This window comes from Gambusia affinis, linkage group LG07 (genome assembly GCF_019740435.1).
Source record: "Gambusia affinis linkage group LG07, SWU_Gaff_1.0, whole genome shotgun sequence".
NCBI lineage: Eukaryota > Metazoa > Chordata > Actinopteri > Cyprinodontiformes > Poeciliidae > Gambusia > Gambusia affinis.
Genome location: NC_057874.1, coordinates 10,105,319 through 10,120,271, shown reverse-complemented (window position 1 = coordinate 10,120,271; position 14,953 = coordinate 10,105,319). Strand labels below are relative to the sequence as shown.

General features: G+C 37.4%; 1 protein-coding gene across 13 annotated transcripts in view; it reads right to left on the bottom strand.

The window, feature by feature from the left end:
• cacna1da (calcium channel, voltage-dependent, L type, alpha 1D subunit, a) overlaps positions 1 to 14,953 on the bottom strand; it is a 74,267-nt gene that overhangs the window by 16,279 nt on the left and 43,035 nt on the right. For 8 of the 13 annotated variants that reach the window (XM_044120844.1, XM_044120845.1, XM_044120846.1 and 5 more), the window contains 16 exons: positions 14,244 to 14,331; positions 14,045 to 14,152; positions 13,810 to 13,862; positions 13,583 to 13,729; positions 13,299 to 13,500; positions 12,748 to 12,906; positions 12,476 to 12,586; positions 10,555 to 10,638; positions 3,620 to 3,652; positions 2,656 to 2,784; positions 2,508 to 2,573; positions 1,393 to 1,484; positions 1,142 to 1,301; positions 704 to 831; positions 526 to 622; positions 332 to 434 (listed from right to left, as the gene is read on the bottom strand). In XM_044120844.1, coding sequence (XP_043976779.1) covers positions 332 to 434; positions 526 to 622; positions 704 to 831; positions 1,142 to 1,301; positions 1,393 to 1,484; positions 2,508 to 2,573; positions 2,656 to 2,784; positions 3,620 to 3,652; positions 10,555 to 10,638; positions 12,476 to 12,586; positions 12,748 to 12,906; positions 13,299 to 13,500; positions 13,583 to 13,729; positions 13,810 to 13,862; positions 14,045 to 14,152; positions 14,244 to 14,331 — 1,760 coding nt within the window. The remainder of the gene's footprint in view (positions 1 to 331; positions 435 to 525; positions 623 to 703; positions 832 to 1,141; positions 1,302 to 1,392; positions 1,485 to 2,507; positions 2,574 to 2,655; positions 2,785 to 3,619; positions 3,653 to 10,554; positions 10,639 to 12,475; positions 12,587 to 12,747; positions 12,907 to 13,298; positions 13,501 to 13,582; positions 13,730 to 13,809; positions 13,863 to 14,044; positions 14,153 to 14,243; positions 14,332 to 14,953) is intronic. The other 5 variants (XM_044120847.1, XM_044120851.1, XM_044120852.1 and 2 more) reach the window with 1 other exon arrangement.

Genomic DNA, 14,953 nt, shown 5'->3' with positions numbered 1-14,953 from the left:
CTCTGTGTCTAGATGAATTATTGAAATAATAAAGTGCCTAGCAATGTGTTTAACCTCTAACAATTTCCACTTTTTTATATCACAACCAAAAATGTTAACAAAATGGAGTTTTATGTAACAAACAAGTTGTGGAAGGAGTAATATACGGTTTTAATTCTTCAAATAAAACATAACGTCTGTTATAACACCTACATGATAATGTATGCAAGATAAAATAAATGCCACAAATATTTTTCAGAGGCAGTTCATAAAATAGTTGAAAACCTTTCATCCTCTTTCATTCCCTTCATAGCTATAAAGTCATATAAAATTATTCATGTGAGGTGCATACCTTCGGTTTTTATTTTCAGAGCCGTGCGCACCAGGGCAAACAGTGTAGCATTAAACATGACCGTCCCATCACTGTTGAGAGGCATGTTCATGGCCACCAGCCGCTGAAAAAGTCAAGCAGGTGCAGATTTTTAACATAAAAAACATTTTTTTTTTCTCAGTGACATTAATGAATAGGAACAGAGAAAAAGAGACCTTGCATGCTACTCTGTGAGGACACAGTTTACCAAATCCAAGAGGGGGCTGGATACGACGAAGCAATGTCACCACATCGAGATGTTTGATCCTTCCTCTGCAGGACAAGAAACAGCACTTTAACAAGTTAAAGAGTCAAAGTGTGACAGGAAGCTGATATTTGGAACAATACACATACTTTGCCTCAGGATCATACTCTGACCAAATCCTCTTAAATTCATCCAGGTGGTGAGGACCAAGAATTGACCAATCACGTGTCAAGTAGTCAAAGTTGTCCATAATGACGGCCACAAACAAATTGATGATCTGCATGAATTGGACAAAGTAGTTTGAAAAGTGTATCATAACCTTTACAACATATTGTTGTCATATTTTATGGTTGCAAATAAAAAAAAACCAAAAAACACCCAAACTGTGAATGGCTGCCATTCATGTAAAACATGACTAACTTGTACTGAAGGTTGCTCACTATGGCACCATTAAATGCTTTGTTTAAGAGTGAACACATTGCAAACCTTTGCTATTTTATGCAGCATAACAAAATATTCCCTCTGTGTGTTTGCGAAAGAGTAATATAACTAAATGAAATCAAACACGGTAAAGAAAATGTACGTACCAAGAAAGCACAGAGCATGTAGAAGGTAATGAAATAAATGATTGCAAATCCACTGCCACAAGTCATCTCCTCCCCGGGGTTGTAGTCAGACTCTGGGTCACACAGTTTCCCGGGCATACAGGCCAACATTATATCCTGCCACGCCTCACCTGTGGCACACCTGGAAAGCAGGAAGACAAAACAGATGCATATTAAACACCTAGAAAGTGTAAAAACCAAAGGTATTTTTCTAAAGGCTGCAGATAACACACCTAAAAAGAAGGAGCACAGCCTGGGGGAAGGTCTGGAAGTTGTTGTTTCTGTTAATTTGAGTTCCATCGACCATGGCAATCTTTCCGAAAACCTAAAAACAGAAATGTTATTGGAAATTAAGCTAGACCAACTCTTTGTCACATTGAGTCAAAGTGTTTTGCAAAATTCTTCATCCCTGTTAAACATTTCCACATTATGTCACGTTATTGTGAAAGCAGGCAAGAGAACAATGGTAACATATGTTTGTCACTCTTTTCATAAATCTGGCCTTTATGTCGAGTCCAAATATCTGTCAGAGACTCAAACCTTTGAACAGAAACCAAAATACTAGATCTGGTGCAAAACTAACACTGCACATCACCCCGAACAGAATCTCTATGGTGAATTGGCAGTGGGAACATTTTGCTGCGATGATCTTCTTCAGAGGCGCAGTAGGCAGCACTGTTGCCTTGCAGCAAGAAGGTCCTGGGTTCGATTCTCTGGAGATAGACACCACCACCCCTTCCAATGCCAAGAGGGACAAGGGCTTAAAGAAAATGGATGGATGGATGGATTTTCTTCAGAAAGGATAGCAGCTAAAAGATAGCCTGGGCAAAATACAGGACAATGTTGCAAGAAAACTTGTTAAAAGCAGCAGAAGATTTGAGGCTTCTGTTGAGATTAAAAAGGATGAGAAAATACCCAGTCAGAGCAACAATTTCATGGTTTTCCCAAAAGGATTTATACACTAAAATTGGATTTAAGTTTTGACTTAAATCCAATTGAGAATTTGAGGAAAGAACTGAAAACTGTTACTCTGAAATTATGTCCATTCCATACGATTTAGCAATTTTGCTAAAAAGAATGGGATGGACTTCACTTTCTACATGTGCAAAGCTGAAAGACATACAAGAAAAAGATTTATATTTGTATAAACAAAATATTATCCTCAAAAGTAGTCATTCAAGAAACGCTAAACGAATGCAACCTTCTTTTGTCTGATTCTTTTAAAAGTCAGTGTATCTTTTTTATGAAACATCACAATTACACACTATTTTGTGTTGGTCTGTCACATAAAATGCCAATTAAATACGGTTTTTAAAGGCAAAATAAGGGAAATATCAACTATGCCAACCTGCATGCCGATGACAGCGTAGATGAAAAACAACATGGCTATCAATAGAGCAACGTATGGTAAAGCCTGAAAAACAGAGAATAGGTAAAACAGGAGTAACGTCAACTTTTATTTTTTTTATTTTACTTGAACATAAATACCACCTCACCTGGAAGGACTTAATGAAAGTCCACAGCAATGTGCGGATACCCTCTCCTCTGCTGAGGAGTTTGACCAACCGCATAACGCGAAACAGGCGAAAGAAAGTGATGGAGATGCGAGCACTGTCCTCCGTGTTCTGTAGATTAAAACGTATTTTCAATAATTATGACATCAGCGCTGCACTGACTGAGTCAAGAGTGCCTGACTGTGCTTTGCTGGATGAGCGGAGACCTTCAAACCAGTTATATATGGGCTAACAAAGCAGCACTGCACTTTCATACGTGAAATCAACTGTGAAATTGGAGCAAAGCCCTGGTAGGCAGTTTCCAAAACTGTAATAAGGTTTGTAATGCAGTGCAGCTGTAGCCGATATGTCTCTGCAGGTCTGTGTTCAAAGCACGGCCATGTTCTCTGCTCCTGTACAGACCTAAAAAGGGGAGTAAGCAAGGAGGCAGGCATGCTGAAGAAAAACCTTGCCATACTTGACAGGATATATCTATTCAAGCATGGCACCCTCAGTCCAGAGTCACTGCATGCGGAGTCACAGTGGGACCAACCCAAGCGGGTCGACCGGGAGGTTCACAGGTCACAGCTGGGTGACCTGATCCCAGAGGCTCATCCATGGGTTGCTACCTGCCGCCAGAACGGAGGCAGGGACCATGAAGCCGTGTCAACAGTACAAACGTGAAGAGTCACTCCCTCTCGACAGGAGACAAGTGTCACGTTTGAGTGACACCCCTTCTTCCAAATAACTCCAAACATTTAGGAATAATAACAAGCCAATGTTCTGAGGATATATGTAAACAAACTAAGGAAACAGATGCCAGAAAAGTATAGTAAAGACGATGTAAATGACAAGATAAATGAAGCTGAAATCAGCAACCGATGAAAATGGATGAGAAGACAGAATAACAAAAGAAATGCAAATCCAAACATGGCATGGCCCTGACATGGGGGGCAAAGCATCTTACCCCCATCTCATCCACCTGAGGAGTCTCCGTTGGCTTTAAAATCAAAGACCTGTATTAATGACTTAGACAGAGCCTGCAGGTCTCACATATATTTGGTCAAACATGTTACATGTGAAGTTATTGCCACAAAACGCCAGCAAATGTCAGTTAGAAGACGGAGACAGAACAAAATCACTACTCCTCTCATCTGACAGGACAAACATGTCTCCTGCATTATCTTGGACAAAGACAGACAAGTATTTATCTATGGAAACTCTATTTACTGGCAGGCATTATCTTAATAGTAAATTATGGAGAAACTAGACACTCCACAACACAAGATGTCAGCTTAACATTATGCAGGACTTAACAATTAGACATCAGAGTGACAAACAACAATAAAAGACTTATTAACACGTACAACTGGCACACAACTTTATCACAACCCCCCAGTGTAGCGGTCACTACTCATGGGTCTAAATGGTTACCATGGAGAGATGTCTTTGGTGAGATTTAACAATGTTAATGGTAAGTGTCCTAACTCACATAAATGTTGTGAAATGATGATGTGATAAAAGCAGCTCTTACACACCCTGAACTTGTGTGTTTTCATTATAAACTCCTGTTGGTTTTAAATTCTGACAAATGGACTTCAGAAAAATTATCTTCCTGGATACAAAAACCATAAAATATGAGCATAGTTCATTAAAGCAGGCACAAGTTAACCAGCTTAACATGTGCGGATCTGTTTGGTAACTAAATTAACATGTTAAATCTATAACTATGTAACACACTCCGGATAGTTTCAAAATACTTATTATTCAGATGTTATATTTTCTTGGAACATTTTGAAATGGTACCCTGGGCTTTAAGGAAGTATTTCAGTTTTTTTTTTTAGACTCTTGCTACTTTTTTTCATTTTTCGTTAATGACGGTACAGAATGAGCAATGTGTACTAGATTATGACAAAAGTAAAAACTTCTCTGCAAAAATGCTATCATCAATTATTCTTTCAAAGCAGCTTTACTCTACAGCTTATGCAAAGCCACATCTGCTCTTTGCAAAGGTGACAATGTTATTGTTAATGTATTTCAAAGACAAAGACATTCTGAAACTAGAGGAATTGTGTGATATTAACACTTTAAAATATCCTAATGATGCACATCCTTGGAAGTTGCAGTCGTTGTTATTGTCCCTAAAAGATGAAGTCTTGAGTTTCAGACTCCAACTTGAGTCACAAAACCAAACTTTCCAGACTCGTGGTTTGAGCCTCTGGAAACAATCTTTATCTCTTTTAATCAGGAGTGACGGAAACTGATTCTTAAACTACATACTACTGCTCATTTACTGTGGGCTTTTAACACTTTATATTAACAATCTTCTCACATTAGCTGTACTTTCAAAAAAAATGAGTCTGAAATTAAATGATGAACTAAATTACTTTGACTCAGCAACTTAGTTGAAAGTTTAAATTGTTTTATGGTGGAATCATTTATTGGCTGAAAAAAAATCTCTGAAAATAGTCAAGATCTGGGCTAAGAAGGATTTAAAAATAAATAAATATCAGATAAATAAATAAATAAAACCTTGATAGACCTTCTGCGAGCCTGTAGAATAATCAATCAAGGATGTATAAACCCCCCCCCAGAAATTTGGCATTTTGGCAGCAAAATCTTAAATCATTCAAGATATCTGCAGAGCACTGCATATCCTTTTACACAACAAAATTCAATATTTTTCACACAGATTTGCACCCATACAGACACTTTTTGATTCATGAGCAAACATTTGCAAAGGGTCACGGTTCAAGACAACAAGTGGTGTGGATGGACACAATGATGTTTTAAAACTGAAGAAAGCTTTCTTAAATACTGAAAAGGTGATTTTTTTTTTTATAGTGCTCAGCACTGAAAACAAAACAAACAAAAAATACTCCAGACAGAGGCGGCGTCATTCCAATTCCTCAGCATAACAAACCGTCAGCATGAGTTGCAGAAATAAACGGAGATGATTTAACTAAAAATAAAAGCATCTCAGAATTAGCTCGAGGAGGTTCTTTAGGTAATCCTGGCCACGGCGTTAATGGGGCATGCGTTCTGCGTCACCACATCGCTGGGGTAGCACTGCACGCACACGCGCAAAACATTCAAATGATTTAGAGCCAGTGGTGACCTCAGAGCAAAGCAGCAAACCATGCATACCAGTAGTGCCCTGAAATTAAAGAGCCACAGCAGGGCGCTCTCACAGTCCGGTGCAGAGAGATACAGGTGAGCGACACAAAGGGAAGAGAGAAAACAAGAGAGGAAGAGGAAGAGGCAAGCAACTGAGAAAAATGCTGGGACAGAAGATAAAGCAATATACAGGTGCCTCTCAGTAAGTAAAAATTAATTCAATCCATTGAAAAAGTGAAAGTTGGCTATAGGAAAGATTGGGAGAGATATACGTCATCACTTTACTTGCGTTAGTTTTGGTGATTATGATGGACAGCTAACAAAATTTAGTTTCTTAGAAATTCAAGTATTATGTTTTGCAAAGGTATCAGCAAAAAATACATCAATGCTTCCAGGAATCATAGGTTCCTCTAAAGGCAGCATTTAGCTTTTCTGATTTACTTGTTTTGGTATTTCTGATCGTCTTGATGACAATGCATCCTCAACAGCTTCTCTGTGGTTTTAATCATCTCTAGTTGTGGAAACTTCACTTTGAATTTAAAGCAAAGTGGATCCTGTGCTTCTTCACTTTTCCTCCACACTCTGGAACCTTGATTTCTATAATAAATTTCCATTGTCCCAAGTTAAATACTGTTAACTCTGGTCAGAAGTACCCTAACACAAAGGATGTACCAGCTATAGCTCATGTCCAGGATTTGAGTATCTGTGATGGCTCAGTTCTAAATTGATCCAACACCTTGAATGTTGGATCAAGGGGTAACTTAATGCCTCAGTTACCCCTGCTGTTTGTGGACCTTTTTCTACAGCCAAACATTTTCCTTTCACTCAACTTTACATTATTATGATTGGATACAGTATCCTGTTGCTTAGGAATTACCTTTTTGGTTCTCCCTCCTTATGAAGGGGATCAATGTATGTCTGCTGACCATCTGTCAGGAATGTGTTCACCATTACATAAAATCTTCACACATTAATGTGATATATTGGACAAACGAATCTATCTAACAAAGGAGTTTCTCCTTTTGAACCAAATCACTGGAATAAATTACCATTTTGATGATTTTCTAATTTATTAAAATGCACCTTAAAATAATGAAGCAGGAAAGTGAAAAGGGAGAAAAGAGGAAAAAAAACAGAGACAGTTACTGTGGCAGAGTTCATGCACCTGACTGGAGTCTACACACCTGCGCTACACATGTGCTCCATTCAGAGCTTTAAGAGCTCACTACAGAGAGACAGAACAAAACACAGAAACAGTCACTCAAAGAGACACAAACACAAGATCATCAAAGAACCTCAGACTCAGCTGGCGTCGTTCACATTCAATAGGAAAATGCTAAAAAAGATGCTTCTAATTAGCCAATCCTCAAATTGTGCATTTTTATAGCAACATGTGCTAAGATCCTTCGTTTGATTTGATTTGTCTAGTCGGTTGCAACTGAATTACTTCCAGGTCACTACATGACTTGATCCATTCCCAAAAGTATCAGCTGTAAGCAAAGCCACAGTTTCTCACACAACTTTAAGGTAAGAACATCATTAACGCTTTGAAGAAAATCCCATCTTTAGTTTAATAATAATAATAATGATAATAATAATAATTTTGTTTATGTTATCCTTAATGTTGTGCAGAATTTCTTAGTTTTAACTCCAGGGCCATTCTGTCTGGAGAAAAAAAAGTAATGGGGACAGCAAGCAAACAAACAAACCAACAAAAAGCACAAACTTCACAAGGCTCTATGGAAAACACTGACCGGAAGGGTAGGGACTGTTTGGGCGGCTGTCATCTGTGAGAGGCAGATGTGGAAAGGATGGTAGGTTATGAGATGACTGTCTGACCCACCAACATGCAATTAGTGAGTTCAGGCCAGAATCCTAAAAGGCTGTTTAACTCATGCCTGGAAAAAAAGCTGGAAACATGGACGATGTACAAGGCAAACACACAACACATCAGCTGGTACGATTACATGAAACATTCAGTTAAAGACAGGCGTGCAGGTAACACAGAAATAAATGTCATGAAAAGTGTGTTTGAAACATGAACGCCCTTGTGAAATTCACAGCAACCTCAATCCTACACACACTCACAGCTGGATTAAACACTGAACACATGTTAAACACACATGCATAACACAGAGAACCTGAAAACTCACAATGATTTGTTCTTTTAGGCAAAGTTAGTGTTCATTAACACAGTCATGCAACACTCAAAAACACTGATTGTTACTCCAGAAAAACAGCACTGCAGCTCAGACATGAGAGCACTCGGGAAGGGAAGAAGAGGGTTAAAGTCGTTGAAGTCTGAACGTGATTATTTGGGAGGGACTGATAAATTGGTGAGGTTTTGTGGAGTATTTATTGGCAGGCGGCATCTTACCTGCAGTTGTCTCATGGATTTTTTGAGGTAAAGATAAGTTCTTACCTCAGAGTCAATTGAATGACCTTCTGATGGAAACGTAACATCGCAAAATGGCTTCCCTTTTAACAAGTGAATGTATTTGAATAGCTTTAACACTGCCTTACTGTTCAGAAAGTCTCCACTGTTGTGGCAAATGTGCTTTTTAATCAGGGAACTTGAAGATGCTGGGACACTGTTTCTTATCTTCTCATGTCTATATGCGGGCAATCCCAAATTTTTATTATGCGGGTTTATGAAAAATCCAAGGTGATTTTAAAACCATCTGGGGAATAAAGTATATAGGAGTGCCATCATGTACTGAAGAATATTTTAGCTGAATGAATAAAAACAGCATAGGTTGCTGCCAGTTCAAGCATTCACTATTTTATTGTGAGTGGTTTATTTTTAGACAGAGCTTCTGTAGGCCATAAAATAAGACTAAGTAATGTTTTTGCTGAGTCATAGAATATCTGAACAGTTTTTGCATTAACTTAATTGTAGAGATACATAAATGATTTAGCCTCCTAGACTGAGAGGATCATAATGTGTGTTATTTTTTTTGCATGTCCAAAAAACTGATTTACAAGGAAATTAAGTTATGTTGGCTACATTATCATACTTGAAGAAGCGTTAATTATCTTAACACCCCAACACATTTTTACATGTGTGCAGACCACAAAAACAACAGAACAAAATTATAATTAGCTAGTTTTTGAGTTTAGAGATGTTGGGCACCAGCCCCGCTCCAGCAGGCGGTTGTTTTGCTTTTTATAGTAAACAATAGATAATCCCCGTTTCTCCAATATTGGACAACTCATACTGCTGTTTACTGCAGGTAACATAAAGACTGCTCATAACCACTCCACATAACCTGACTCAAAAAATCTTAGCTGTTTATGATGAGCTACACCGTATAGCTTTCAAAATCATGCATATTTCACTAAAAGTATGTCTTTAAGGATTTCAAGGAACAGCTTGAGATTCAAGTGCCTTAAACTGAAATCCAAAACACTTTACATTTAGTCTTTGCAGAAAGAAAAATATTTTTTCCGTTCCAAAAGTCATTTATGCTCTTGATATAAATTTAAAAGGAAAGTAAAATATTTTGTGTGCTCTTAAGAAAACCCTAACCAACTTTCTCTCATCCTGTCAGTATTTACATTTTTAGCCAACTGCAAAGGGGATCAAAAGATAAAGTTGTCATCAACAACCAGCTACACACAAGCCACATTTTTTTATTTCCATACTTGCCTCTACAAGTTTCTATGGGGGGGAAAAAGTGAATAAAAACAAGAATTAGATTACCAAATCATAAACAGATCCCATTCTGAACCGAACACAGACCTCAGATCACAGAAAAACGTGAATAGTTCCTGTGACACTCCAAGGTAAACAATCATGTACATAACATATGCAGTCATGATACACAGCCATAGTCACAATAAAACATGTAGAGAAGGTTAATAAATTCTATGTAAATACAACACAATAAATACACTGTTCATACCACTTAAACTTCAACTTACTATTTATTATGCTACAATCACATATTTCAATGCATTTTAGAGAGACACTTTGTGATACACCAAAACAAAACTGAATATAAGTGAAGTGAAGTTAATCAGCTTCCCTGTCTCTGTTACCATACCATGATTCTGTCCCCACCATGTTTCTCTGTGGAAATGGTGTGTCCAAGATGATGCCTACTGCATTTCTTATGCAAATCAGAAAGTTCAAATTTATTCAAGTTCATCTGACCAAAGCACCACCTTCCTCATGTTTGCTCGTGGAAAACTATAAGCTTGTTCTACACGTTGCTTTTTTTTTTTTTTTTTTTTTTTTTACTATTTGGTTGACTTCTGAAAGTAAATGGTTGTAGTGAAATTTTATTTAGGGCTTTTAGGGTAAAGAGGTCTGAATGCAAATGCATTTTTAAAAATATTTATCTGTAAACAAACAAACAAAAAAACAGATAACCATATATCGTTTTTCTTTCACTTTACAAATTGTCACTACTTTGTTTTGGTCAAATACACAAAATTAAAACAAAATACATTGAAGTATGTGGCTGTAATGTAACAACATCTGACTAAATTGAAGGGGCACTAATACTTTTGCAAGGGATTGTAAAGGTTTATTTGAAAGTCAAACTGAAGCTTACAAAACAGCCAATGGCGCTTTATGATAATCTAACAGTGGTGCACTTTTAACATTATTTACGCAATGTCAATGGCATTTATATTTAAATGCCAGTGACATTTAAATATAAATGCCTACATGAGAAGGCTATTACAACTATTTATTTAACTTAAACACATTTAAATTAGCCATCTGGCTTTCTGTAAGGGTTCAGTTTAACTTTAGAGTCAGAGAAAAGTAATACTTACGTTAACTTCAGTGATAGCAATATCGACGACGCTACCAACAACAATTAAGGCATCAAATGTGTTCCAAGCATCAGCAAAATAGTGCTGTTGGAGGCAACATTTAAGGGTAAAAAGGGCAATGAAAGACAGTGAACAGGAGAATATGGAAGCAGTCAGACGGATAAAATCGGAAAGGAATTTGAAATAAAAATGAAAAAAAAAAAAAAGTTCAAATGGCAGGATCAGGGGAGGAGAAAGAGAAACAGAAATAAAGCGTTAGGAAGGATCAGACTGAAAACAAAAAGTGGTAGCTCTGCTGCAGAAACCTGCCAGAAGCATTGCTGAACCAGAGGAGGAAGAGGACGAAAAAGCTGCGAGGCAAACGGTAGCTGAATTTACTTACATCGATTTCACTCAGAACAATGTCTACTATGCTGCCAATGACTACCAGGGCATCGAACACGTTCCAGGCGTCCCCAAAATATCCCTGAATGATGTGTGGGTCAAGTGTAAAGTTGGCAAAAATAAACAAAAAAACGTTTTAACTCTTACACAGAAATTTAAATCTACTAATACTTCTAATTTAAAACACACAAGGAGCCCCCTGCTGACATCCTCAGCTGAAGGGCCCATAATTACACCGCATTGATTTACAGGGTGTTGTTAAGCTGAAGGGAACAAAATCCACACCAAAAGTCATGCTAACAATAAAATTACGAGCAAAACTGCTGCAAAGACAGCGATAAAAAAAAAAAAAAAAAAAAAGAGCTGAGCACTGCAAAACACATTTTTCCTTACTAGCATCCTGTCTTTCTTTGGAACACAGAGCTGTGAATCAAGCAACGAAAACAGATAAAATAAAAAAAACATTGAACATCATTCGGGTTCATTATACAAGATTCAAAGTCACATTTTAGCATAAAGGAATGGGATTTTTTAATGATTAAAAGTCCTTATGTGCCCTCTGCGGTTACCCTTTCATAATTCAAAGGCCAAATGATGCAATGACGCTAACCAGGCTGGACAGCAGCTGTGTTGGTTAAAGTGGCGTGTTGCACTCATTGGCACCAACTTTACACGTCTGCCAATTCAGAGGCGTATCTGCTGTAGATCACCGATGACCCAAAATTTAATTTCTCAGTAGAAATGCAGGTCTCCAAAACTGAGGTGCAACAAAAGTGCATCATTTTCAGCATGGGAGACAATCTCCGTAAAAAGTGCTGCGGTAAGCATTGCTGCTTCTTTTATCTCCTGCTGACTGAGCAGAGCAGAAGCAAAGAGGTTGTGTACCGGCTCAGGATAAAGGATTGCTTGCTCCAAACCTAGCCACTTCCATGATTTTTGGCAAAAAAACAGAAAGGGTCTAAAAAATTATTATAGACACAACATATTAGTCATATCCTTAGTAGATTATACTAAATAACATTTTTATTTTACCAACTTTTTTCTGACTGGGAGCAATATTAATATCTTGAATTTACCCGGCCAAAGTAACAGTTGAGGGAGCTAAACAGATACGTTTCCTTGTCACCAAAGAAAAGTCATGAAAGTACCAGTGGAAATATAAAAAAAAGTTCCAAAGAGAAAAATTATTTCACATAAATCTGTACAAGAAACTGGAGCCCCATTAGCGTAGTGGATTGGGTTTAAATTTCATGACAAGTGTGATAAAGTCTTATTTTCTTATTTATTTCTTTTCTGAAGCAGCGATCCTTTTATTTTCAATTTCTCATTGTCAGATAAACATTGCGGTTGCACAACCTCAATTTATCAACAAAATAAATCAAGTTTCTACTTTTTCAATCTCTAGTTAAGCAATAGCCTTTATTTGTGTTAAAAGATAATATTTCTCAAAATGACAGTTTAATTAATTGCATAAATTGTCAGAATCTTACTATTGTTAATTAATGATGTTTCTGTTTATCTTGTATGTAGCACTCACCCTTGGTTTGAATGCGATGAGCTTGAGAACCATTTCCACAGTGAAAACAGCAGTGAAAACCATATTGAGAATGTCCATTACATAATTAAAAAGCGCTGATTGGCCATAGTGCTGAAAAAGAAAACAAATAGGAAGGGTAAAGCAAAAATAAAGTTATTTTAAAATGTGAAATCTTCATTTGTAAACCTAACAAATGCAATTGCGGCAAACAAAGAAATCATGTGCACTGCACTCAAAATTGGTTTGAAGTAAACGTTTTCTTGATTTCTTACCTGCACAGCCAAGCAGAGCGTGTTGAGCATGATGAGCACAAACATGATGTACTCAAAGCCAGTGGAGTTCACCACATACCAAAACTTGTACTGGTATGGGTTCTTGGGAATATATCTCCTCAGGGGACGGGCCTTTAGAGCATACTCCACGCACTGACGCTGCACAGACATACAGACATGGAAGGTGAATTTTCAAACAATCTCTGCCTCCTTGATTAAATCCTGTAAAACCTTTTGGATCGGTATTAGTGAAAGGTTTATCAATATTAGTGAACAGTTAGCTAGGATTTCAATAGATAAAGAGACATAGATGATGTGTGTACAGCAGAGAGCATTTCTCTAGTGGTTTTTGTCATTTAGATTGTGAAATAAGAAAACTGTAACCAGCTGAAAAGAATGCAAATAAATTTTTATATAACTTGACGGTCATTTAGTTAGTGCTGTATATTTTGTGTGAGAGACTCTGAGATCCAGCTCACATTGGACAAAATACAGAGCTGGTGAGTCAGAGCCAGAGTGTACTGATAAACAGAAGTTGTAGAGACTTTTACCTGGTTCTTGTCAAGTTCACAGTTTTTATACTCCTTCTCTCCTTGTTCTTGAAATGTGACGATGACAAAACCCACAAAGATGTTCATCATAAAGAAAGCAATGATAATGATGTAGATGATGAAGAAGATGGAGATTTCCACACGGTAGTTGTAAATGGGTCCCAGATTCTCCCTGTTGGAGTCGATGGCTTTGTACAGCAACCTAAGCAGACACGTGTATGTCAATCGCTTTAATAAAAACTCTGGACTCTCGACACTTTGAGAGTAAAATGTTTGAGTCTTACGCCGGCCAGCCTTCAAATGTGGAAACAGTAAAGAGGGCCATCATGGCCATGAGGACATTGTCAAAGTTGAAGTCGCTGTTGTGCCACACCCGCCTGTGGATCGTCGGCTGGTTAACATCTCCATCCTTATACAGGATGTATGTGCCTCTAGAAGAAAATTATCATTTATGTGGAAGGTGAAAATCAATATTTAGTGATAAATGAAGGTCAAGAAATTTGAAACTTACTTGCATTCTTCTGGACTGGACTTGGCCTCATCTGTGCAGCGGTAAAATTTTCCCTTGAAAGAAAAAATATATATATATACATGTTTGTACTAATTACTATTAATTTCAAAATGATCTGTCTTCATAATGTCTTAGTCAAAGTGCCAGCAAGACACTTTGTATTGCCTTGTTGCTGAAAATGTGCTATATGAATAAAATTACCTTAACCTTTATAAATGAGATGAGTGCTGCTCACCTTAAATAGCTGGACACCTATGCAAGCGAACATAAATTGAAGTAGAGTGGTAACAATCATGATGTTGCCAATAGTTCTGATTGCCACAAAGACACACTGGACAACATGCTGTGGAACAAAGAGACCAAGATGTTATCAACCTGACCCAAAAACTGTTGTAGTTTTAGTGTAGAGGCTGAAATATGTTTTCAGTTCCTACTTTAAGGCCCTTGGCTCTATTGATGGCCCTCAGGGGTCGAAGCACTCGAAGAACTCGGAGAATCTTCACCACGGAGATGGCCGAAGACCTGAGAAAACCAAATAAATTACCATTCCTCAGTGACACCAAAAGAAAAGACTGTGATGTCTCATTTTAATTTAAAACCTGCAACAAATGTGTGCCAAATGTGACGGATTAGGGATCCAAGCCCAAATAGGCAAAAGAATGAGGCAGTCATTCTAGTTTTAATGACGTTCTTGATTTAAGATAACACCTGCATCTTAAACTCAGTTGTGACTTCAATATATGACTGATGAGAAAACATTAAAACTCTTTTTGAAGAGTTATTTTTTTATTGAGAACTGAAGATGCTTTTTGGTACCATTTGAAAATGTATCTATTTCTCAGCTAAATCAAATGCATAATGAGGGCACTGATAATATAAACATGCTCATTGGTTGTTAAATCAATCCAGAGATCTTTGTGTTAGGCAATGAAAAATATCTAAACACAGAAAACACTTCTTAAAGTATTTTCTTTTCTATTTTCCCTTTACTCAACACATTTTGTTGTCAGATTTTGACAACAAAATTTACACCATCTGAGTTGCTGGAATGGGTTTTGGACAACGTCTGTCAGTCAACTGGGAGGAGAGACATCATTTACTGGTGAAGACTTGCACAAGTCGGATGCTGCATTCAATTAGTCAC